Source organism: Schistocerca cancellata, chromosome 10 (assembly GCF_023864275.1).
Source record: "Schistocerca cancellata isolate TAMUIC-IGC-003103 chromosome 10, iqSchCanc2.1, whole genome shotgun sequence".
Taxonomy (NCBI): Eukaryota; Metazoa; Arthropoda; class Insecta; order Orthoptera; family Acrididae; genus Schistocerca; species Schistocerca cancellata.
This window is the reverse complement of record NC_064635.1, coordinates 192465824-192489971: the sequence shown is the minus strand read 5'-3', so window position 1 is coordinate 192489971 and position 24148 is coordinate 192465824. Positions and strand designations below refer to the sequence as shown.

At 41.7% G+C, this 24148-nt stretch overlaps 1 protein-coding gene across 1 annotated transcript in view; it reads right to left on the bottom strand.

Moving 5' to 3' along the window:
• LOC126106642 (NPC intracellular cholesterol transporter 2 homolog a-like) overlaps positions 1–23909 on the bottom strand; it is a 101976-nt gene extending 78067 nt beyond the window's left edge. Inside the window, exon 1 of the mRNA XM_049912998.1 lies at positions 23807–23909. Within this exon, the coding sequence (XP_049768955.1) occupies positions 23807–23888 (82 nt within the window). The 5' untranslated portion in view covers positions 23889–23909. The remainder of the gene's footprint in view (positions 1–23806) is intronic.
• Between the last annotated feature and the right edge of the window lie 239 nt (positions 23910–24148).

Sequence of the window (24148 nt, the reverse complement as noted above, 5' to 3'; positions counted from 1 at the left end):
AACGAGAAGAAAATTAGAGCCAATACAGAGGCTTACCGACAATCATTGTTCCCAGCGCTATTCGCGAGTGGAATAGAGTTGGAAGGCTCAGTTAGTAGACCAAAAGTACCCTCCGCCACACACCATACGTGGCTTGCAAAGTATGATGCAGATGTAGATGATTTGTCATGTGGCTTTTCGAGCTCAGCTGAACCTGATATTATTTGTAATGTTTGCATGTTTATTAAGCTGCACAAATACATATAAATTTCCCTACACTTGGTTGTTTTGTATCATAAGGCTTGTTAAACATTATCTTTTCCATTACTGTTCAGTTCTTTACAAATAATTTTCTAAACATCTCGAAATTTACATGTTGTACAGTGTATTTACCAATTAGATATACAAAATTAACCTTTGTGGAAAGGTAAATAACGCACAGGACTGTTTGATACAGCAATGGATGCAGCAATCATCAAGTTTTACTTACCAGTGTTCAATGCGACAACCTCCTGCAACATGACAAATGTCCCATCTCCAATCAATTTCCTGCCAAATCCTACGAAACAAGTATTGAAGTGTTGTGGCAGCTGCTTGTGTTATAACGTTGTCGCAGATCATCTACGTTTCCCAGAACTGGGGAACAGTCACTGTCTTTAAAGCGATCCCATACACAGAAGTCCATTGGGGTTCAATCAGGTGATCGAGGCGGCCACGATATCACAAACAACACTGCGCACGCTCTGCACCATTATACGACTCCATGATGACTGTCGGAGTAACTCATTCGCGCAAGCCACCTACCAGGAACGTCGGGAACTAACAGTGCTGCGGGAGTAAAACTTGAAGATACGCTGCATTCAATGCGGTATCAATCATTTCTGTAAGTTATGTACCATTTTCACAAATACAGTTTAGTTTTGCATAACTAATTTATACCACCCCTGTATTTTAATTTCGTTGAGCAACGGCATTTAATGGCAATTGTAAATGCATGTAAGTTATCGGTATTTCATTGTTTTATAAAAAAACTTGACAGCACAGTAGCTCCTTACATAAATAACGATGCTTCTTCTCATCCTTGATGCCGTCCTTACTCCCTCCCGATTAGAGTTGATGTATGTTTCATATCCAACGTCTTCTGTAATTTTGAATTTGACAGTGCAATATCTTTTTGGCTCTTACCAACAGGCATTACTTTTGGTATCGCTTCTGTCTGCCTTTTCAATATTTTCTCCTGCCTTTCATCCAGTTTCATGTACACTGTTTTCTTTCTTTTACCTTCCATACTCAGCTCTGTTATCATTAACGCGCACGTTTAATTTTCTGCTTCCGTTTTCATGCAAGTAATCACATCACTAATTTTAGGATTTGGTTTGGAAAGCATATTATTAATACACTCCTGGAAATGAAAAAAAGAACACATTGACACCGGTGTGTCAGACCCACCATACTTGCTCCGGACACTGCGAGAGGGCTGTACAAGCAATGATCACACGCACGGCACAGCGGACACACCAGGAACCGCGGTATTGGCCGTCGAATGGCGCTAGCTGCGCAGCATTTGTGCACCGCCGCCGTCAGTGTCAGCCAGTTTGCCGTGGCATACGGAGCTCCATCGCAGTCTTTAACACTGGTAGCATGCCGCGACAGCGTGGACGTGAACCGTATGTGCAGTTGACGGACTTTGAGCGAGGGCGTATAGTGGGCATGCGGGAGGCCGGGTGGACGTACCGCCGAATTGCTCAACACGTGGGGCGTGGGTCTCCACAGTACATCGATGTTGTCGCCAGTGGTCGGCGGAAGGTGCACGTGCCCGTCGACCTGGGACCGGACCGCAGCGACGCACGGATGCACGCCAAGACCGTAGGATCCTACGCAGTGCCGTAGGGGACCGCACCGCCACTTCCCAGCAAATTAGGGACACTGTTGCTCCTGGGGTATCGGCGAGGACCATTCGCAACCGTCTCCATGAAGCTGGGCTACGGTCCCGCACACCGTTAGGCCGTCTTCCGCTCACGCCCCAACATCGTGCAGCCCGCCTCCAGTGGTGTCGCGACAGGCGTGAATGGAGGGACGAATGGAGACGTGTCGTCTTCAGCGATGAGAGTCGCTTCTGCCTTGGTGCCAATGATGGTCGTATGCGTGTTTGGCGCCGTGCAGGTGAGCGCCACAATCAGGACTGCATAGACCGAGCCACACAGGGCCAACACCCGGCATCATGGTGTGGGGAGCGATCTCCTACACTGGCCGTACACCACTGGTGATCGTCGAGGGGACACTGAATAGTGCACGGTACATCGAAACCGTCATCGAATCCATCGTTCTACCATTCCTAGACCGGCAAGGGAACTTGCTGTTCCAACAGGACAATGCACGTCCGCATGTATCCCGTGCCACCCAACGTGCTCTAGAAGGTGTAAGTCAACTACCCTGGCCAGCAAGATCTCCGGATCTGTCCCCCATTGAGCATGTTTGGGACTGGATGAAGCGTCGTCTCACGCGGTCTGCACGTCCAGCACGAACGCTGGTCCAACTGAGGCGCCAGGTGGAAATGGCACGGCAAGCCGTTCCACAGGACTACATCCAGCATCTATACGATCGTCTCCATGGGAGAATAGCAGCCTGCATTGCTGCGAAAGGTGGATATACACTGTACTAGTGCCGACATTGTGCATGCTCTGTTGCCTGTGTCTATGTGCCTGTGGTTCTGTCAGTGTGATCATGTGATGTATCTGACCCCAGGAATGTGTCAATAAAGTTTCCCCTTCCTGGGACAATGAATTTACGGTGTTCTTATTTCAATTTCCAGGAGTGTATATAACTACGGAGTTAGTTGTTCGATTGAGCCGTCTGTAGCAGCTCCAAAGGCTGACAGGGTTTTCTTCAATTTCCAACCATCTCTCTACAAAATAGTCGAGAAAGAAAGCCTAGGAACATCCGGTGCCTGTGAATGTATCTCCAGCCAGCCATCACATACATCTTCAGGCCGTAGGAACGCCAGCGCAGCACGCGTGCGAATTTGTTGTCTCACTTCTTCAGTTTCTTTGTATTCGCGTGTGAGTCCAAGATCCTGTACTTTCCACCAGAGACTTTCTTATGTGGAAATAGCACACATGCACTGAGGAAGTTGGTAACACATGAATCGCTGCTGACTCAAAATCTGCAGTAAAACTCGCAGGGTTCCATTCTGGAATACTTTCCAGCACATTTCTGTAAAGTCAGATATGTCTCTTTCCTTTTATTTGGTAACAATGATAATGCGACTGGGTAGATATTAGTCTCATTTTTGTTACTTCCAAAATCTGCATGAATTGTATATATCTGTGAAAACTGTTTGCTGCTGCACTTGAACGTACCATCCATAGAAATGTCTCGTTTACTTCTTAGAGCCTCTCTCCTTGCTCTTCCACAAAAAACTATTATCCTGTCTCTGAATTTATCGTCGCTTAATAGGAAACTGCTGCCATCATTCATAGTTAATAGCTCTCTTTCAAGTTCAATCTCTTCTCTTGTCTATGGATCCCTTTTGACTTCTCTGCGACTTTGCTCTTTGCTTGTATAACGTTCCCTTCGTGGTTCGTTGCTCTGGCATTTCTGACTCAAAGTCGTATCCTCGATTATGCAAGCTACCTAGCTCCTCTGAACAGATTTTGGAAATAGACTTATTTTCCTCTCGTGCCCTCTTCTTTGCCTGATTCAGAGTCCTCTGTACTTCCAACCTTGCGTCATCCGGAGCTCCACATTGACGCTTCTGCGAAAAGAGCATTGCAGAATCGTTGGTTTTAATCTATCCTCGGAAATGCTTCTCTTTCTGTTTTGAACAGCGCCAAATCACACTCGCCGGTCGGAGTGGCCGTGCGGTTGTAGGCGCTACAGTCTGGAACCGCGAGACCGCTACGGTCGCAGGTTCGAATCCTGCCTCGGGCATGGATGTGTGTGTTGTCCTTAGGTTAGTTAGGTTTAAGTAGTTCTAAGTTCTAGGGGACTGATGACCTCAGAAGTTGAGTCCCATAGTGCTCAGAGCGATTTGAACTTCATTTCTTCGACCGAGGGCTGCAATTGTTTTAATTTTATTTGTTTTGTTTTCGATACATTAATTTCTCCGTCGATTCTGTGGATAACCTCCTCGTTCCTTCTCTTATCAGTCCACCTATATTTCAATATCATCTCAAACGCTTCGATCTCTTCTTTTTCGGATTTCCTGCAATCCATGATTCACTACCACAAAAAACTCCGTGCTGCACACGAGCATTCTCAGAAACTTCTTTTTCAAGTTAAGGCTCATGTTTGATACTAATCGTCAAAGGCTGAAACAGTGAAGAAAGAAGTTTAACTGCGCCTCGCGCACATTCTCGGTGCTTCCTTCCTACTTGAGCTGGGGACATGGAGTGAAAAGTTTTCAGTTTACCAGTAGTCATTCGCACAGCCGTCCGAACATTTTTCTTACTATAGCTATGTTCAGTACATTAAGCAAGGTTTGAACGACGAACCGGAGTTGCTGTCCAGGAAAATTGTGCGAATTGATTAATCCCTTTTGCAAAAGATGTTAACTAGGCTGAAATTAATGGTCAGCTAACGGATCCATTGGTATATGCACCATTCCGATTTTAGTTACAAATACGTGCTAAAAGCACGTTTTTCTGGGCGGTTTCTGATGCGCGCCATTTCTGTACTTTGAATTTGTACGAACTGCCTCAAACTTTGCGCTATGGTAGATAAACGGATAAGCTCAAACTGAAACATTTTTTATCCAGTAATCTTTATCCATTATCTACATACGATTGTTTAAAGTCGAGCTAAATGTAATTCGCAAAATTCGTTCTTACGCAAACTGAATGCGCCGAGACGGTTTAAAATGATTAGAATAAATGAAAAAATGCGTTCCCACGATAAAATTTAGGACGTGCTTTTTAAAATGTAATTTCATTTATTTAGTGAAATTTTTTAAGAAAAGTTAATAGAAGAGTTAAACTTCTAGTTTTATGTTTTCAAAACATATGCTTTTCCTAAGCTAATTAACTTATTATTCCTTAATTAGTTTATCTCATGCGTTTGCAATATGTACATTAATTAAGAAGTATGTAAAGTAGATAATTGTTAAGATTTGTCCTGTTATAATGTAAGGTTCTTCAACAGGCCGTTTACCAATTCATGTTAATAAGCATACAACAACTACTATGATTCAGAATAAAATCTGATTAATAGGATAGAATTGAATACCTCATAAAAAGAGCTATAAATAAATTTTAACATTTCACCTTACAAATTTATATTTTAACCCTAAAAATACAAACAACTGTTTTAACCAATAATATTCACTTGTATCAATCGTATAACCGCGGCTGCTGGCACGAATTATGCCGATACTAAATCAATTGCTAAATCCAAAATCACTTGATAATTAAATCAAATTACTGCAAAATAGAACATTTAGTTTAACAAAAGATCCAGATAATTTTGTACCTGCTAACCCATTAGTAACTCCCGTCCATATTCAACCAGAATGATATTTCTTATTTGCATATGCAATTCTACGATCAATCCCTAATAAGCTAGGAGGTGTTATTGCATTATTCTTATCAATTAGAATCTTAATAATTTTACCATTTTATAATAAAACACCTTTTTTATTTTACGTTCAAAAAACACGTTTTTTGTGATTTTTTTCCCGGGCGGTATTTATATGTTTCAAACTTCTGCGAATCGGTTCAAATTTCTTTTAAGAAGGTAGACAAATTAAGGTAATCAATCGTCGTCCTGTTTTGCGAAAGCTTTATCCGCTTACACGATATCAGGAACTTGGTCCGAAAGACAATAAAAAACGGATCAGACGTCGCCCGAATCAAATAAATCTGTATCGGTTGCCAAGCTATGGCAGACTGATGATGAAGTATGGTACAGAAATAGTTGGGAACCAGAACGAAAAATGCTCCTACCGTATCACAAGAAAGGTCAGTATCTCCTGGGCGTCGATACGATTGTGAAGGAAACACGCTTTTCGACTTGTCTGGCCGCTTCAAAGATATTTAAATCAAAACATCTTGACATATGAATCCCTTTTGACGCTACTTCCCCAGTGTAAAAGTTTTCAGAAAAGTAGACTTAATTTACTTCACCAGAACATTAGGAGGTTGAAAACAAGACACAGATTCTTCATCTACGCTTACAGGATGTGGAAAATTCCGAACCCATAGATGTGGTGTGCCTCTCTGAACACTAAGTGGTGACAGAGATGGGGAAGATAAGTAGGAGAGATTACACAGTAGCATCGTTTTCATGTAGAGTTAACAGGAAGAAATGTGCCGTATGTAAAAGCTGAACATGAAGTCAAAAATATTGAGACAAATAATTTTTGTGTTGATTACAATCTAGAAGCACGTGCGTGTGAGATATTACGAGAACATTTCTCTGGTAATTGTGACAGCCTACAGATTCCCGCCATGAAACTTTCAGCTACTTATGAGAAATGGAGGTGTATTATTGTACTACCCGTCAGACAAGAAGAAACAGTAACTTGTGGAGATTTCAGTGTAGATATCTTTAAAGATACGGGCAGAAAGAATGAACTAGAATCATTGTCTGGGTGTTTCACAATAATTTCAGTACTTAGTTTTCCACATCTGGTGTACCAAGATAAGGACTCTGATAACATTTTTATAGATACTGCTCAGACTTGAACAGTTAATGTGTACGCCATTGTTATTTGACTATCTGATCATGATACACAATTAATGCAAAAAAACAATAGCACCTCTCATCCCAAAGGCAGGGTCATACAAAACAGCGAGCCTTCTTAATGAGGTACAATGTTTTAAGAGTAAGTTAAAAAGAGATGGTGTGAGATGAGGTATACGCAGAAAGAGACACTAATGTGAAATTCAATCTATTCCACACTAAATGTTTTGTTAGTATTTGTAAGTAGCCTCCCTAAAAAGTTATTAAGATCTTTTAAAAAGCAAGTAAGCCGTGAATAACTAAGGATATTAGAATCTCAAGTGAGAAGGAGGCGGAAATATATATAAATGCAAGAAAAAGTCGAGAGCCAATGTAAGTTGTATACTACAAAAAACACTAATATTTTAAGGGCAGTCATTAGATTTACATCTACATGGATACTCTCCAAATCACATTTAAGTGCCTGGCAGAGGGTTCATCGAACCACCTTCACAATTCTCTATTATTCCAATCTCGTATAGCGCGCGAAAAGAATGAACACCTATATCTTTCCGTACGAGCTCTGATTTCCCTTATTTTATTGTAATGATTGTTCCTCCCTATGTAGGTCGATGTCAACAAAATATTTCCGCATTCAGAGGAGGAAGTTGGTGATTGGAATTTTGTGAGAAGATTCCGTCGCAATGAAAAACGCCCTTCTTTTAATGATTTCCAGCCTAAATCCAGTATCATTTCTGTGACACTCCCTCCCATATTTCGCGATAATACAAAACGTGCTGCCTTTCTTCGAACTTTTTCAGTGTACTCCGTCAGTCTTATCTATTCTAATGTCCCACACCGCGCAGCAGTATTCTAAAAGAGGACGGACAAGCGTAGTGTAGGCAGTCTCCTTAGTAGGTATGTTACATTTTCTAAGTGTCCTGCCAATAAAATGCAGTCTTTGGTTAGCTTTCCCCACAACGTTTTCTATGTGTTCCTTCCAATTTAAGTTGTTTGTAATTGCAATACCTAGGTATTTAGTTGAATTTACGGCTTTTAGATTAGACTAATTTATCGTGTAACCGAAGTTTAACGAGTTCCTTTTAGCGCTCATGTGGATGACCTCACATTTTTCGTTATTTAGGGTCAATTGCCAATTTTCGTACCATTCAAGATCTTTTCTAAATCGTTTTGCAATTTGTTTTGATCTTCTGAGGACTTTATTAGTCGATACACGACAACGTCATCTGCGAACACCTAAGACGGCTGCTCAGATTGTCTCCCAAATCGTTTATATAGATAAGGAACAGCAAAGGGCCTATAATACTAACTTGGGGAACGCCAGAAATCACTTCTGTTTTACTCGATGACTTTAAGTCAATTACTGTGAACTGTGACCTCTCTGACAGGAAATCACAAATCCAGTCACATAACTGAGACGATATTCCATAAGCACGCAATTTCACTACACGCCGCTTGTGTGGTACAGTGTCAAAAGCCTTCCGGAAATCCAAGAATACGGAATCGATCTGAAATCCCTTGTCACTAGCACTCAAAAATTCATGTGAATAAAGAGCTGGTTGTGTTTCACAGGAACGCTGTTTTCTAAACCCATGTTGACTGTGCGTCAATAGACCGTCTTCTTCGAGGTAATTCATAAGGTTCGAACACAATATATGTTCTAAAATCCTGCTGCATATCGACGTTAAAGATATGGGCCTGTAATTTAGTGGATTACTCCTACTTCCTTTCTTGAATATTGTTGTGACCTGTGCGACTTTCCAATCTTTGGATACGGATCTTTCATCGAGCGAACGGTTTTATATGATTTTTAAATATGGATCTATTATATCAGCATACTCTCAAAGGAACCTAATTGGTATACAGTCTGGACCAGAAGACCTGCTTTTATTAAGTCATTTAAGTTGCTTCACTACTCCGAGGATATTTACTTCTACGTTACTAATTTTGGCAGCTGTTCTTGAATCGAATTGTGGAATATTTACTTCGTCTTCTTCTGTGAAGACATTTCGGAAGGCTGTGTTTAGTAACTCTGCTTTGGCAGCACTGTCTGCGACAATATCTCCATTGCTATCGCGCAGAGAAGGCATTGATTGTTTCTTGCCGCTGACATACTTCACAAACGCCCAGAATTTCTTTCGATTTTCTACCAGGTTTCGAGACAACGTTTCGTTGTGGAAACTGTTGTAAGCATCTCGCATTGAAGTCGGCGTTAAATTTCGAGCTTCTGTAAAAGATCGTCAATCTTGGGGATTTTGCGTCTGTTTAAATTTGGCATGTTTGTTTCGTTGTTTCTGCAACAGTGTTCTAACCCGTTTTGTGTATCAAGGATGATCAGCTCCGTCGTTTGTTAATTTATTTGGTATAAATCGCTCAATTGCTGCCGACACTATTTCTTTGAATTTAAGCCACATCTGGTTTACACTTATATTATTAATTTGTAATGAGTGTAGATTGTCTCTCAGGAAGGCGCCAAGTGAATATTTATCTGCTTTTTGGAATAGGTATATTTTTCGCTTATTTTTCGATGATTTGGGATTACAATATTCAATCTCGCTTCGACAACCCTGTGTTCACTAATCCCTGTATCGGTTTTGATGCTCGTTATTAACTCAGGACTATTTGTTGCTAAGAGGTCAAGTGTGTTTTTACAACCGTTTACTATTCGCGTGCGCTCGAAATAATTTTCAGAGAATGCGTTTAGGACAATTTCGGATGATATTTTATGCGTACCTCCGGAATTAAACATGTATTTTCGCGAACATATCGAGGGTAAATTAAAGTCACCACCAACTATTAGTGTATGAGTCTGGTACGTATTTGAAATCAAACTCAAGTTTTCTTTGAACCTTTCAGCAACTGTATCATCTGAATTGGGAGGTCGGTAAAAGGATCCTATTATTATTTAGTTCCGGTTGCCAACAATGACCTCTGCCCATGCTAACTCACAGGAAGTATCTACTTCAATTTCGCGACAAGATAGAACTCAACTCCCATGAGCACTCTTTGATTAACTTCGTTGACATGTTATCATACCCGCTGGAATACTTAGAGTTTAAGGATTTTATGATGGATGCTACTTCTTTGGGAGACGTGTCATTTTCATTTTACTGACGTTATTTTTAAAGACTGGTCTCAGGTACTCCTTTGCACTGTTCACCGAACCTGATAACCCTAAGCTGTCAGTAACAGAAATGAAGTACTTGTTTCAGAGGCTTGCAACACTACATGTATTTGTTACCAAAGTCTCATTTATTTTCAGAGCTATCTGTTGCTCTTCCTTTTTGGCCTCACCTGTCTTTGTCTTCACTATATCCCTTACAGTTTTTATTTTTTTGTCTTTCAAAGAATCTGCATTTGTTGCTTTAATGATTAGTGTGCACTGTCCAATGGTATTGCATGGTTTATATAACATAGTGTTGTATTACAATCAAATCCGTTTTTACAGTTTGTATTAATTATAGCTCATGAGTAAATCCCGTGGGACACTAGCGCTGAATGGCACTACGTTCGTTTCTACACATATGGTTGAGATAAGGTTTGTAGGATGAAGTTTAGCAGATGGATTGCATGAGTGCGGTGTGTGGGTTGAAGGAAGGGCTTTTATGGTCTGCTTCATTAACAAGCCGCAGATTTTGTTTCAAGATCCATTGCACTATATAATGACGCTATGTAATATTGTAATGCAGATTCTTTTATTCTGTGTCATAGAAACACATTAATCTGCTCTTTGAGATTTATTAGCGCTACATTCTGTAGGATAGGTTTGCTTTAATGCAAACACGTCTTTCGTCGCTGCGCGGCGCTGTACTTCGTGTCAGATTTTGGTTAGATTTTATGACGAAGCTTGTATGGTTGATTAACGCGACTATACCATCTGTATACACAATGACACGACTTGTATAATGCACTGGCTTCACTAAGGTACGGAAATACTCTCATATTTGCTAGTAGCAATTTCTGATTTTGTGTATTATTTAATTTGTCTACATTGAACATCAAACTACCTTTGTACGTTAATTTTTAGGTCTGAAGATGATCAAAGCTGACCGACATTAATTATCAGGTGAAAAAATTATTGCGAACCATTACTGGATTTATAACAAGATGAATACTGCAGTTTTTAAATAATAAAAAATCTTAAGTGGTATTTTTGTAATCTTTGCACGACGTTGTATTGTGTAAATCAGACTACTCTCTCTTAAATCAAGTAGCGGAATTAATGGCTTTAGACACAACAGGTTTGAATCACTCTGAACAAACAGAATGGAAATTATGGTTGAATAATTCAAACAATGCTGGAAGAGTAAAAAATTTTAGTAACTCTTGAGAGAAATTGCAAAAGAAATCCTATAGTGTTAAATTTTGAGTCAATTCCTGTTTCATGTGTACGTGAATGACATTCTCTTCCCCCCCCCCCCCCTCCCCCACGACTTAACATTAAAGAAGCAGAATTGATACTTTTTGCTGACGATACTAGTAGTATAACAAAAGCCATTAGAGACAAAGCACCAGAAGAAATCGCTAATGATTTTTTAAAAGAATTATCAAACGGTTCTTAGAAAACGGATTCTCCCTTAATTTTGGGATAAGTACTATATTTAGTTCTGTTCAACAAACAGAGACATTGCATGGGGGCTTAATTAAAAAGAGAAAGGACTAATATTAATGAATAAATGCAATAATTTTATTAGCTGTGTGACTGGTTACGAAGTCTCGTAACCGGTTGGCCCTGACTAGTATTAGCACGCAATCTGACTGCATAAAATAAAAATAAAGAATGGCAAGGAATTACCATTAATACAATTGATTAATTAAGTCCCCTGCAACTATAAAAGCTACGAAACAACAAAGCACAAGTGTAACTGTTCTGTGTGTGGTAGTGTGACTCAACGTACATGTATCTGGCTCGGTTCTTTCTCAATACGACAAAATATTTTAAACACTATTTCAATGAACTAATTGAAAAACCAGAAATACTACAATTGCACATAGAAACCAGAATTACAAGTCTAATAAATGAACACGAGCCAGATGCTTTGTGACTGTACCTGTGAGCAAGAGGGATTGTCATGAAAGAAAACTGTAATACCTTTTTACCTCATTATATATTGACGAAAATATTCCATTACACCAGCATCATAAATCAAAAGCCCATCTCCTTTCTCAAATATATTCTGACAATTGCAACTTCTTCCATCTATACATTACACCAACCGAACAGCGTCCACTCTCTCGCCCAACAGAACAACAACTGTCCTCGACATCCTCTGAACTACTACTGCGCCAGTGGAGGCGGCGGAATAATAATCTTTGGCGCAATCTCTGGCGCTGTGACTCAGTGTAGCCACCTGTCAACATACCAATATCTGAGCAAGAGCCAGTAAAAAGCTTAGAATGCTCCGAATTTTGAGGTATACCTGTTGACGAAAAGTGGCGTAGGAAGAAGCATGTTACTGATCTTCTTAAACAATTAAGTTCACCTACTTTTGCTCCACGTACAATAGCTAGTCTTGGAACTCAGTATGGGATAATTTTCTGGGGTAACGCACCACTCAGAAAAAAATATTAATTGCACAAAAAATGGCTCTCAGCACTATGGGACTTAACATCTGAGGTCATCAGTCCCCTAGAACTCAGAACTACTTAAACCTAACTAACCTAAGGACTTCACACACATCCATGCCCGAGGCAGGATTCGAACCTGCGACCGTAGTAGCAGCGCGGTTCCGGACTGAAGCGCCTAGAACCGCTCGGCCACTGCGGCCGGCGTGATTGCACAAAAGTGAGCAGAAAGAATAATATGTGGTGTTAACCCCAGGGACGTCGTGCGTGTTCTTTTCCAAGGAACTATGCAGTTCAATTGTGTCGTCAAAATACATATATTTTCTAACGAAATTCGTCATAAATTATGTCACAGTTTGAGAATAACAGTAAGATCCACACATGCATCACTAGAGGGAAAAGTGACCCTTACTACCCATATTAAAGCAGTCAATGGCTCAGAAGGAGTTAATATTCAGCAACAAATATCTTTGATCATTTGCTCAATAAGATAAAATGTCCGACGGATACGGAAGCAAATTTTGAATCTATCCTAAAATTGTTTCTCCTGGACAACTTCTATTGTATGGACGAATTTCCTGTTAAAAACTGGTAGCCAGTAAAGAAAAATTTGGTTTTTCGAGTGGCGCTGTATGAGTAAGACTAAAAAAATAATTTGTTCATTAATGTTAACACAAATCATGTTTACGTGTGCTGTAAAATGCCTCGCTCCCCATCATTTCATATAAAAGAATAGTTCAAATGATCTATGGAACATATCTATCTAATATAGATAGAGATATCTAACTAATATAGATAGAGATTAATTACTGCGTAAATGTTAAGTCCTATAAGAGAGGAAAGGCGACAGGATCTTGTGGGACAACTGTAAGATTATATGTTGATTGTACGAAAGAAATTACTCTCTTTCAAGCAACAGCTGACTGCAGGTCGCTGTAACAACAAAGCGTTTCAAGCAATTGGAAGTGGAGTCAAGTTACAAGTGGTTAATGTTTTTAAGGGTCGACGAACCATGTTTTATCCTCACGTATTATAACATATCTGGAGGCTAATTTAGGCAAATGTAGATAATGCAGACGAGTAGGAAAAGACAAATCTGTAATGTGCTGCTTTACTCAGTCACGTCGATTATGCATCTAGGCGTAACGTTGCAAAACAATATGAAGTGGAATGAGGATGTAAAGAGTGCAACAGGAAAGGTGAATGGTCGAATTCGGTTTAGTGGGAGAGTTTTAGTAAAGTGCGGTTCATCTGTAAAGCAGACAGCGTATATAACACTAGTGTGACCCGTTCTTGAGTACTGTTCGAGTTTTGGAATCAGCACCAGATCGGACTGAAGGAAGACATCAGAACGGTTCAGAGGAGGGCTCCTAGATTGGCCACCAGTAGGTTCGATCAGCACACAAGTATTAAGGAGATGCTTCGAGAACTCAAAAGGGAATCACTGGAGGGAAAACGACGTTCTTTTCGAGGAACACTACTGAGAAAATTTAGCGAACTGGCATTTGAAGCTGACTGCAGAACGATTCTGCTACCGACAATTACATTTAGCGTAAGGACGACGGAGATATACGAGAAATTAGAGCTTGTACGGAGGCATGTAGACAATAGTTTTCCCTTTCTCTCTCTTTGCGAGCGGAACAGGAAAGGAAATCCGAGGTAGTGGTACAGCGTATCCTCAGACACGTACCTTAAGGTGGTTGTAGATAACGTACGCAGATGTAGATGATGAATATGGATTCCGAAAACGAGAATCGAATGAAATCCAGCTCACTTCTTCGCCCACAACACCCAAAAGGTGGTAGATACCGACGTCGAAGTTGATCCGTGTTCCTTGACTTCTGTAATCTGTTTATCATAAGAATAAACCTCATGTAAACAGACACAAACGTGATGATTGGTCAGAAGCCGTAGCACACGTACACTGGTGGTGTTACGCTCCTGGAAGTAGGTCCTACTTACGTAATAGATATCTTATTACCAAGTTACGTTAAATGAAATTTTAAGATATTCAAATGTATTAACAGACATCAAAGTTTTTCTTATTCACGCTTCAGCTACAAAGTTTTTATTTCGAAAATCGTGTACAGTCACCGCCTCTGCAGCGTTGCGCTCTGATTGTCGCGCTGTTAACGTGCAGTATGAAAACGGCCGAGGCTGCTTTCTGTTCCGCAGTGAAACACTCGCGTGGAACTCGGTTCAAAAGTGCCGAGAAATAGGCTGTTCTGAATGTTTTTCAAAAATTTACCGAGATAATCGGCTCTGAAGTTTCCCAGCGTTGTACACTGCTGGCCATTAAAATTGCTACACCACAAAGATGACGTGCTAGAAACGCGAAATTTAACCGACAGGAAGAAGATGCTGTGATGTGCAAATGATTAGCTTTTCAGAGCATTCACAAAAGGCTGGCGCTGGTGGCGCCACCTACAACGTGCTCACATTAGGAAAGTTTCCAATCGATTTCTCATACACAAGCATCAATTCACCGGCGTTGCCTGGTGAAACGTTGTTGTGATGCCTCGTGTAAGGAGGAGAAATGCGTACCATCACGTTTCCGACTTTGATAAAGGTCGGATTGTAGCCTATCGCGATTGCGGTTTATCGTATCGCGACATTGCTGCTCGCATTGGTCGAGATCCAATGACTGTTAGCAGAATATGGAATCGGTGGGTTCAGGAGGGTAATACGGAACGCCGTGCTGGATCCCAACGGCCTCGTATCACTAGCAGTCGAGATGGCAGACATCTTATCCGCGTGGCTGTAACGGGTCGTGCAGCCACGTCTCGATTCCTGAGTCAACAGATGGTGTCGTTTGCAAGACAACAACCATCTGCACGAACAGTTCGACGACGTTTGCAACAGCATGGACTATCAGCTCGGAGACCGTGGCTGCGGTTACCCTTGACGCTGCATCACAGACAGGAGCACCTGCGATGGTGTACTCAACGACGAACCTGGGTGCACGAATGGCAAAACGTCATTTTTTCGGATGAATCCAGGTTCTGTTTACAGCATCATGATGGTCGCATCCGTGTTCGGCGACTTCGCGGTGAACGCACATTGGAAGCGCGTATTCGTCATCGTCATACTCGCGTATCACCCGGCGTGACGGTATGGGGTACCATTGGTTACACGGCTCGGTCACCACTTGTTCACATTGACGGCACTTTGAACAGTGGACGTTACATTTCAGATGTGTTACGACCCGTGACTCCACCCTTCATTCAATCCCTGCGAAACCCTAGATTTCAGCAGGATAATGCACGACCGCATGTTGCAGGTCCTGTACGGGCCTTTCTGGATACAGAAAATGTTCGACTGCTGCCCTGGTCAGCACATTCTCCAGATCTCTCACCAATTGAAAACGTCTGGTCAATGGTGGCCGAGCAACTGGCTCGTCACAATACGCTAGTCACTACTCTTGATGAACTGTGGTATCGTGTGGAAACTACATGATCAGCTGTACCTCTACACGCCATCCAAGTTCTGTTTGACTCAATGCCCAGGCGTATCAAGGCCGTTATTACGACCAGAGGTGGCTGTTCTGGGTACTGGTTTCTCAGGATCTATGCACCCAGACTGTGTGAAAATGTAATCACATGTCAGTTCTACTATAATATATTTGTCCAATCAATACCCGTTTATCATCTGCAATTCTTCTTGGTGTAGCAATTTTAATGGCCAGTAGTGTATATACTGCAGTTGATAAACAAACCAACACAGGACATTTAATGCAATCGGTAGCGCAATTGGATGTGCGTTATTCGTGCGTTGGTTCAAATCTCCCCAGTATCATTTTTTTTCCTCGTTCAATTCCAGATACCTATAACTCGTATTTGTAAAACTCTTCATCATTTTTTGTGAATAATGCACGTCTTCTTGTTTCTAATTACATATTGGACGCGAAATTCCTGTTTTGATTTCAAATACAAATTATTAACTATTTATGTTTTTTGAAAGATTGTTCATAAAAATTGTTTAAATTAAGAAAACATAATTTAATTGTTTAAGGCAAAAATGAAAAATCAAATCCTCTTTATGTGGACTATGTCCATCGTTTCATACCACAGAGGTAGATAATTGTCTTAGAAACATGAAAAACAATCATTTTCACAGCATCGGGCACATCATACAAACGCTTCATTTTTTACATTTGCTACTGTACCATTACAATATGAACCCAACAGCACTGATCTGGAGCTGCGGGGTTTGGTCCGAGAAGTAAGAAGCTGTAAAGCTACCTGACGTACTGGAACTAACGCACGCAGCTTTTTCACACGTCACTGCCGAACGCTAGCGGGATATAGAACGGCTCGACATGAAAAAAGAGAAGATGCTGCGCCTGGTTGGCTTCTTGAATTCTGTTGTTGATAGGCTCGCCATCAGCGTAGTAGGTGACACTTCCACAACTGAAATGTATTTCTCGGATTCGGATGAGGAAGGAGCTAAGAGATTACCAGACCACTGACAGTAAGAAATACCTTCAGTGGCTTCAATATTTAACTATACGGTGAAATCCTTCAATACTCTCTTACGTTACACAGAGCTTATGCAGAAAAATTACCCTGTGGTTAAGTCAGGAATTTTCATCATTCTTGTTTTTAATTACAGCAGTACGTTAGCTAAAATCTATAATGTGTTGCTTAGCTGTACCAGCTGAACGGCCAGTGCTTGTCCAAGTTAAATGCGCCGGTAAAGCTGTTGTCCCGTATTATCGCTAAGTCTATTTGAGCGTAACGCACGATACAAAATGTACTCTTACTATCGTACTTGACAGTACTCGAGACTGCTTGGCTGCAGTGCCACGTGAAACGGAAATCCAATGAGGTTCCAGCAAACGCGGAAGAATACATCGTGCAATGTTTACATCACGTTTATTCTTATGATAAACTGATTGTAGAAGTCGTTCGGTACAATTCCGCACTGCCGCTAAATGATGAAAATACGAGCGTGCGGGATATAAGACTGAAGAGTTTTTAGCAAACAGAACATCGCATGTCATTCTCAACAGACAAAAATCTTCAAACATAAAGTAACACAAAAGTGCTGTAGGACCATCAAGTTTCACAATATATACAGGGTGAGTCACCTAACGTTACCGCTGGATATATTTTGTAAACCACATGAAATACTGACGAACCGATTCCACAGACCGAACGTAAGGAGAGGGGCTAGTGTAACTGGTTAATACAAACCATACAAAAAAATGCACGGAAGTATGTTTTTTTAACACAAACCTACGTGTTTTTAAATAGAACCCCGTTAGGTTTGTTAGCACATCTGAACATATAAACAAATACGTAATCAGTGCCGTTTGTTGCATTGTAAAATGTTAATTACACCCGGAGATATTGTAACCTAGAGTTGACGCTTGAGTACCACTCCTCCGCTGTTCGATCGTGTGTATCGGAGAGCACCGAATTACGTAGGGATCCAAAGGGAACGGTGATGGACCTTAGGTACAGAAGAGACTGGAACAGCACATTACGTCCTCATGCTAACACCTTTTTATTGGTCTTTTTCACTGACGCACATGTACATTACCATGAGGGGTGAGGTACACGTACACACGTGGTTTCCGTTTTCAATTACGGAGTGGAATAGAGTGTGTTCCGACATGTCAGGCCAATAGATGTTCAATGTGGTGGCCATCATTTGCTGCACACAATTGCAATCTCTGGCGTAATGAATGTCGTACACGCCGCAGTACATCTGGTGTAATGTCGTCGCAGGCTGCCACAATACGTTGTTTCATATCCTCTGGGGTTGTAGGCACATCACGGTACACACGTTACATGATGGCCACCACATTGAACATCTATTGGCCTGACATGTCGGGACACACTCTATTCCACTCCGTAATTGAAAACGGAAACCACGTGTGTACGTGTACCTCACCCCTCATGGTAATGTACATGTGCGTCAGTGAAAAAGACCAATAAAAAGGTGTTAGAATGTGGGCGTAATGTGCCGTTCCAGTCACTTCTGTACCTAAGGTCCATCACCGTTCCCTTTGGATCCCTACGTAATTCGGTGCTCTCCGATACACACGATCGAACAGCGGAGGAGTGGTACTCAAGCGTCAACTCTAGGTTACAATATCTCCGGGTGTAATTAACATTTTACAATGCAACAAACGGCACTGATTACGTATTTGTTTATATGTTCAGATGTGCTAACAAAACTAACGTGGTTCCATTTAAAAAAACGTAGGTTTGTGTTAAAAAACATACTTCCGTGCATTTTTGTATGGTTTGTATTAAACAATTACACTAGCCCCTCTCCTCACGTTCGGTCTGTGGATTGGGTTCGTCAGTATTTCATGTGGTTTACAAAATATATCCAGCGGTAACGTTAGGTGACTCACCCTGTATATAAAAGACGAGTGGATAATGTAGGCAGGGTGGCACGAGTCTTTTCGCGTATGATGTAGAAGTATACAGAGAAGTAGGAATGCAAGAAAATTATAGCGAAATGCAGGAAGACCTGCAGTGGATCGACGGTTGATGCAGGGAAATGGAAAAATGTTGCCCTCTGTATATGCCCCTCTGCAGCAACAGTCATATATAAAACCAACTGGTGTACTATACCATATTTAGGAAAGCTACCCCACAAATTGCGCCGGCCGAGGTGGCCGAGCGGTTCTAGGTGCTACAGTCTGGAACCTTGCGACCGCTACGGTCGCAGGTTCTAATCCTACCTCGGGCATGGTTGTGTGTGATGTCCTTAAGTTGGTTAGGTTTAAGTAGTTCTAAGTTGAGAATGCGCTAGGTGACGATCAGTTTGGCTTTAGGAAAAGTAAAAGGGACGAGAGAGGCAATTCTGACGTTACGGCTAATAATGGAAGCAAGGCTAAGGAAACATCAAGACACTTTCATAGGATTTGTCGACCTGGAAAAAGCGTTCGACAATATAGAATGGTGCAAGCTGTTCGAAATTCTGAAAAAAGTAGGGGTAAGGTATAGGGAGAGACGGGTCATATACAATATGTACAACAACCAAGAGGGAATAATAAGAGTGAACGATCAAGAACGAAGTGCTCGTATTAAGAAGGGTGTAAGACAAGGCTGTAGCCTTTCGCCCCTACTCTTCAATCTGTACATAGAGGAAGCAATGATGGAAATAAAAGAAAGGTTCAGGAGTGGAATTAAAATACAAGGTGAAAGGATATCAATGATACGATTCGCTGATGACATTGCTATCCTGAGTGAAAGTGAAGAAGAATTAAATGATCTGCTGAACGGAATGAACAGTCTAATGAGTACACGGTATGGTTTGAGAGTAAATCGGAGAAAGACGAAAGTAATGAGAAGTAGTAGAAATGAGAACAGCGAGAAATTTAACATCAGGATTGATGGTCACGAAGTCAATGAAGTTAAGGAATTCTGCTACCTAGGCAGTAAAATAACCAATGACGGACGGAGCAAGGAGGACATCAAAAGCAGACTCGCTATGGCAAAAAAGGCATTTCTGGCCAAGAGAAGTGTACTAATATCAAATACCGGCCTTAATTTGAGGAAGAAATTTCTGAGGATGTACGTCTGGAGTACAGCATTGTATGGTAGTGAAACATGGACTGTGGGAAAACCGGAACAGAAGAGAATCGAAGCATTTGAGATGTGGTGCTATAGACGAATGTTGAAAATTAGGTGGACTGATAAGGTGAGGAATGAGGAGGTTCTACGCAGAATCGGAGAGGAAAGGAATATGTGGAGAACACTGATAAGGAGAAGGGACAGGATGATAGGAGATCTGCTACTACATGAGGGAATGACTTCCATGGTACTAGAGGCAGCTGTAGAGGGCAAAAACTGTAGAGGAAGACAGAGATTGGAATACGTCAAGCAAATAATTGAAGACGTAGGTTGCAAGTGCTACTCTGAGATGAAGAGGTTAGCACAGGGTAGGAATTCGGGGCGGGCCGCATCAAACCAGTCAGTAGGCTGATGACCAAAAAAAAAAAAAACGTTCTAGGGGACTGATGACCTTAGAAGTTAAGTGCCATAGTGCTCAGAGCCATTTGAACCACAAATTACCATAACACTCAAATCCTAATTGCCCATTGCACTCATATCCTGCAATTACAAAACTTCATTTTATGTAAGTGGCACTACAGCTAATATCCTATTCAACAACAAAAACAAAACTGATTTATTTGGTAACAGCGACGCCGAAGAAGCTGGTACACCGGCCCAGTATCGTACAAGGCCCCCGCGAGCACGCAGAAGTGCCGCAACACGACGTGGCGTGGACTCGACTAATCTCTGAAGCAGTGCTGGAGGGAACTGACACCGTAAGTCCTGCAAGTTTGTCCATAAATCCAAAGCAGTGCGAGGGGGTGCAGATCTCTTGTGAACAGCACGTGGCAACGCATTCCACATATGCTCAATAATGTTAATATCTGGGGAGTTTCGTGCCCAGCGGAAGTGTTTAAACTCAGAAGAGTGTTCCTGGAGCCAATCTAAAGCAATTCAGGACGTGTGTGGTGTCGCATTGTCAGGCTGGAATTGCCCAAGTCCGTCGGAATGCACAATGGTCTTTGAATGGATGCAAGTGATCGGACAGGATGCAAGTAGGCTGTTTAGGTTCTTATTGGTAACGCCACGTAGCGCTCTGTATCAAAATCACTGGTTGTGCTGCGTGCAGTCTGTGGCTGGTTTGCATTGTTGTTCGCCATTGTAGTGTTGGGCAGCTGGATGTGAACAGCGCATAGCGTTGCGCAGTTGGAGGTGAGCCGCCAGCAGTGGTGGATGTGGGGAGAGAAATGGCGGAGTTTTGAAATTTGAAGACTGGATATCATGAACTGCTATATATATTATGACTTTTGATGACTATTAAGGTAAATACATTGTTTGTTCTCTATTAAAATCTTTCATTTGCTAACTATGCCTATCAGTAGTTAGTGCCTTCAGTAGTTTGAATCTTTTATTTAGCTGGCAGTAGTGGCGCTCGCTGTATTGCAGTAGCTTGAGTAACGAAGATTTTTGTGAGGTAAGTGATTTGTGAAAGGTATAGGTTAATCTTAGTCAGGGCAATTCTTTTGTAGGGATTTCTGAAAGTCAGATTGCGTTGCGCTAAAAATATTGTATGTCAGTTTAAGCACAGTCTTGTACAATTTTTCTAAGGGGAAGTTTCATGCTTACGTACATGTCACCTGTCAGAGTCGTATCCAGACGTATCACGGGTCCCATATCACTCCAACTACCCACGCTCCAAACCATTACAGAGCCTCCACCAGCTTGAACAATCCCCTGCTGACATGCAAGTTCGATGGATACATGAGGTTGTCTCCATACCCGTGCACGTCCATCCGCTCGATACAAGTTGAAACGAGACTCGTCTGGCCAGCGAACATGTTTCTAGTCTTCAACAGTCCAATGTCGGTGTTGACGGGCCCAGGCGAGGTGTAAAGCTTTGTGTCGTGCAGTCATCAAGGGTACATGAGTGGGTCTTCGGTGCCGAAAGCCCATATCGATGATGTTTCGTTGAATGGTTCGCATGGTGACACTTGTTGATGACCCAGCATTGAAATATGCAGCAATTTGCGGAAGAATTACACTTCTGTCACATTGAACGATTCTCTTCAGTCGTCGTTGGTTTCGCTCTTGCAGGATCTTTTTCCGGCCACAGCGATGTCGGAGGTTTGATGTCTTACCGGATTCCTGATATTCACGGTACACTCGTGAAATGGTCGTAAGGGAAAATCCCCACTTCATCACTGCCTCGGAGATGCTGTGTCTCATTGTTCGTGCGCCGACTATAACACCACATTCAAACTTACTTAAATCTTGGTAATCAGCCATTGTAGCAGCAATAACCGATCTATTAAGTGTACCAAACACTTGTTGTCTTATATAGGCGCTGCTAACCGCAGCCACGTATATTGGGACTATGACAACTAGGCTGAATGAACACGAACGTAGCCTTTACATTACATAAATCAGACTCCACCTTCGTCGAATATCTGTTGAAGGAAGGACATAGGTACTAAGTCTACACTGTACTACTACATATAGCGGACAAAGAAAGAAAACTACGCCTGTTTGAAGCACTTGAGGTAAATAAAAAAAGTCCTCAGCTGGTTCTAAATGATTGATTACAGCTGAACACATCCCCACTTTTAAGCTTCAAGTGATGTAGTCAACAGCCACATCCCCTCAAACCGTCATAATGACACATATTCCCGCACAAAATTAAAACACAGTACAGTTTTCTATTCTTTACCTCGCTTTCCCCACAAACTTCAACAGTATAACTTGCAGTACTGTCATACTGTGTATTTTAATCACGTACTGAGTTTAATATTGACAATTGCATACAATATAATTTTCAATGTAACACATGTTTGTTGCGCAACGTAAGTCACTAACGCTCACTCAGAGAGTTTTCACGGCCTCACAGATCATGACATCAAAAACGTGCAACATGTAATACTGTACGTAAGGTTGCGTATTTTAATTAATGTTTATAATATTGTACGTTGCCGAAAGTTTAATGTAGAATGTTAAAAAACATTTCTGTTGCACGACGTAAATGACGAGTGACCAGTTTAAAAGTTTCTCAACCATTGTCAAGAACTCACAGATTTTAGCATTACAACCATTTAATCTGTAATATTGTGTAGTTTAATTATTTATTGTTCGTAATATTGTCCATTGAAAGAATTGTAATTTCAACGCGAAGAACCTCGTTTGATGCACGACACTCGATGGAAGTGGATTGTATTTTCGCTTCCAATGTTCAGTTAACTTTAGAACTAGGCTCACTTTCAGACGCTAGTCAGTTGTTTTCTGAAGATGGCCCAATAAGCCGAAAACTAGTTTGAAATAAACAAAAATCAGTAGAAGAGAACAGATTGTGTCTGTTATTCAACCTTAAATAAAGAAAGTACTGCGTATATATAAAGATTATGCGATTGCAGGACAATAACTGGAAACAGGTACATCTTTGAAATATCTAGGAGTGCAAGACGCAAGACGTAAAACTAATCGCAGGCAGGGCAAATGCCACACTGAATGTTACTGGAAGAGTCCTCAGGAAGTATAGTCCACCCAGAGAAGAAGTAGCTTACAAAACCCTCGTTCACAAAATACTCGAATATTGCTCGTCAGTCTGGGGTCCTTATCAGGTAGGATCGGTAGAAGGCATAGAGAAGATCCAAAGAATAGCAGCACGTTTTGTTACAGGCTGATTTAGAGAGCGCGAAAGCATCACGGAGAGCTTCAGCCACCTAGAGGTGCAGATGCTGCTTACTGTTAACGTTCCGAGAGCTCACGCTCTTAGAAGAGTCAGCCAATATATTGCTTCCTCCTGCGTATAACTCGCGAAAAGACCACGAGTGTGAAATTAGAGGAGTTCGAGCTGACGCGGAGACTTTGCCGAGAGCGAACAACTCGCGAATGGGACAGGAAATGACAGTGCTGTACAAAGTACCCTCAGCCACACACCGCAAGGTGGCTTTCGGAGTAATAGGAGATGAAGAATAAACACAGCGCAAGCAGGGAGAATGCTGAAAATGTCACTCGTGATTTTGAAGGCTCGGATTGAACCAAAGTGATGACGACAAAGTTAAGGTAATAGTTACCGCAGAAGGATATCTTGGCGAGAGCAGGAGAGGCACACAGCAGGATGTGGACGGTGAAGGCTGCAATCGTGGATGTCCGCATGCTGCTGTGCCGGGGGCTTCTAAACGGAGCAGAGCGGACAGCGGCCACGAACTAACTAGTCGCCTGCTTGTCTGCTGAGAGAGTAGCGCGTGCGTTGCAGGTTCCGAAGGAGGTCACGTACTGCATTGTCTCTGGCGTGATGCTGACAGGCAGACGTGCCACAACAAGTCTGCACAACTCTAGTCGCAGGCCAACCGTGAAATGTCACGGAAAAAAACATTCTACATATTTTTATTTCGTTAACCATAGCAATTCCAATA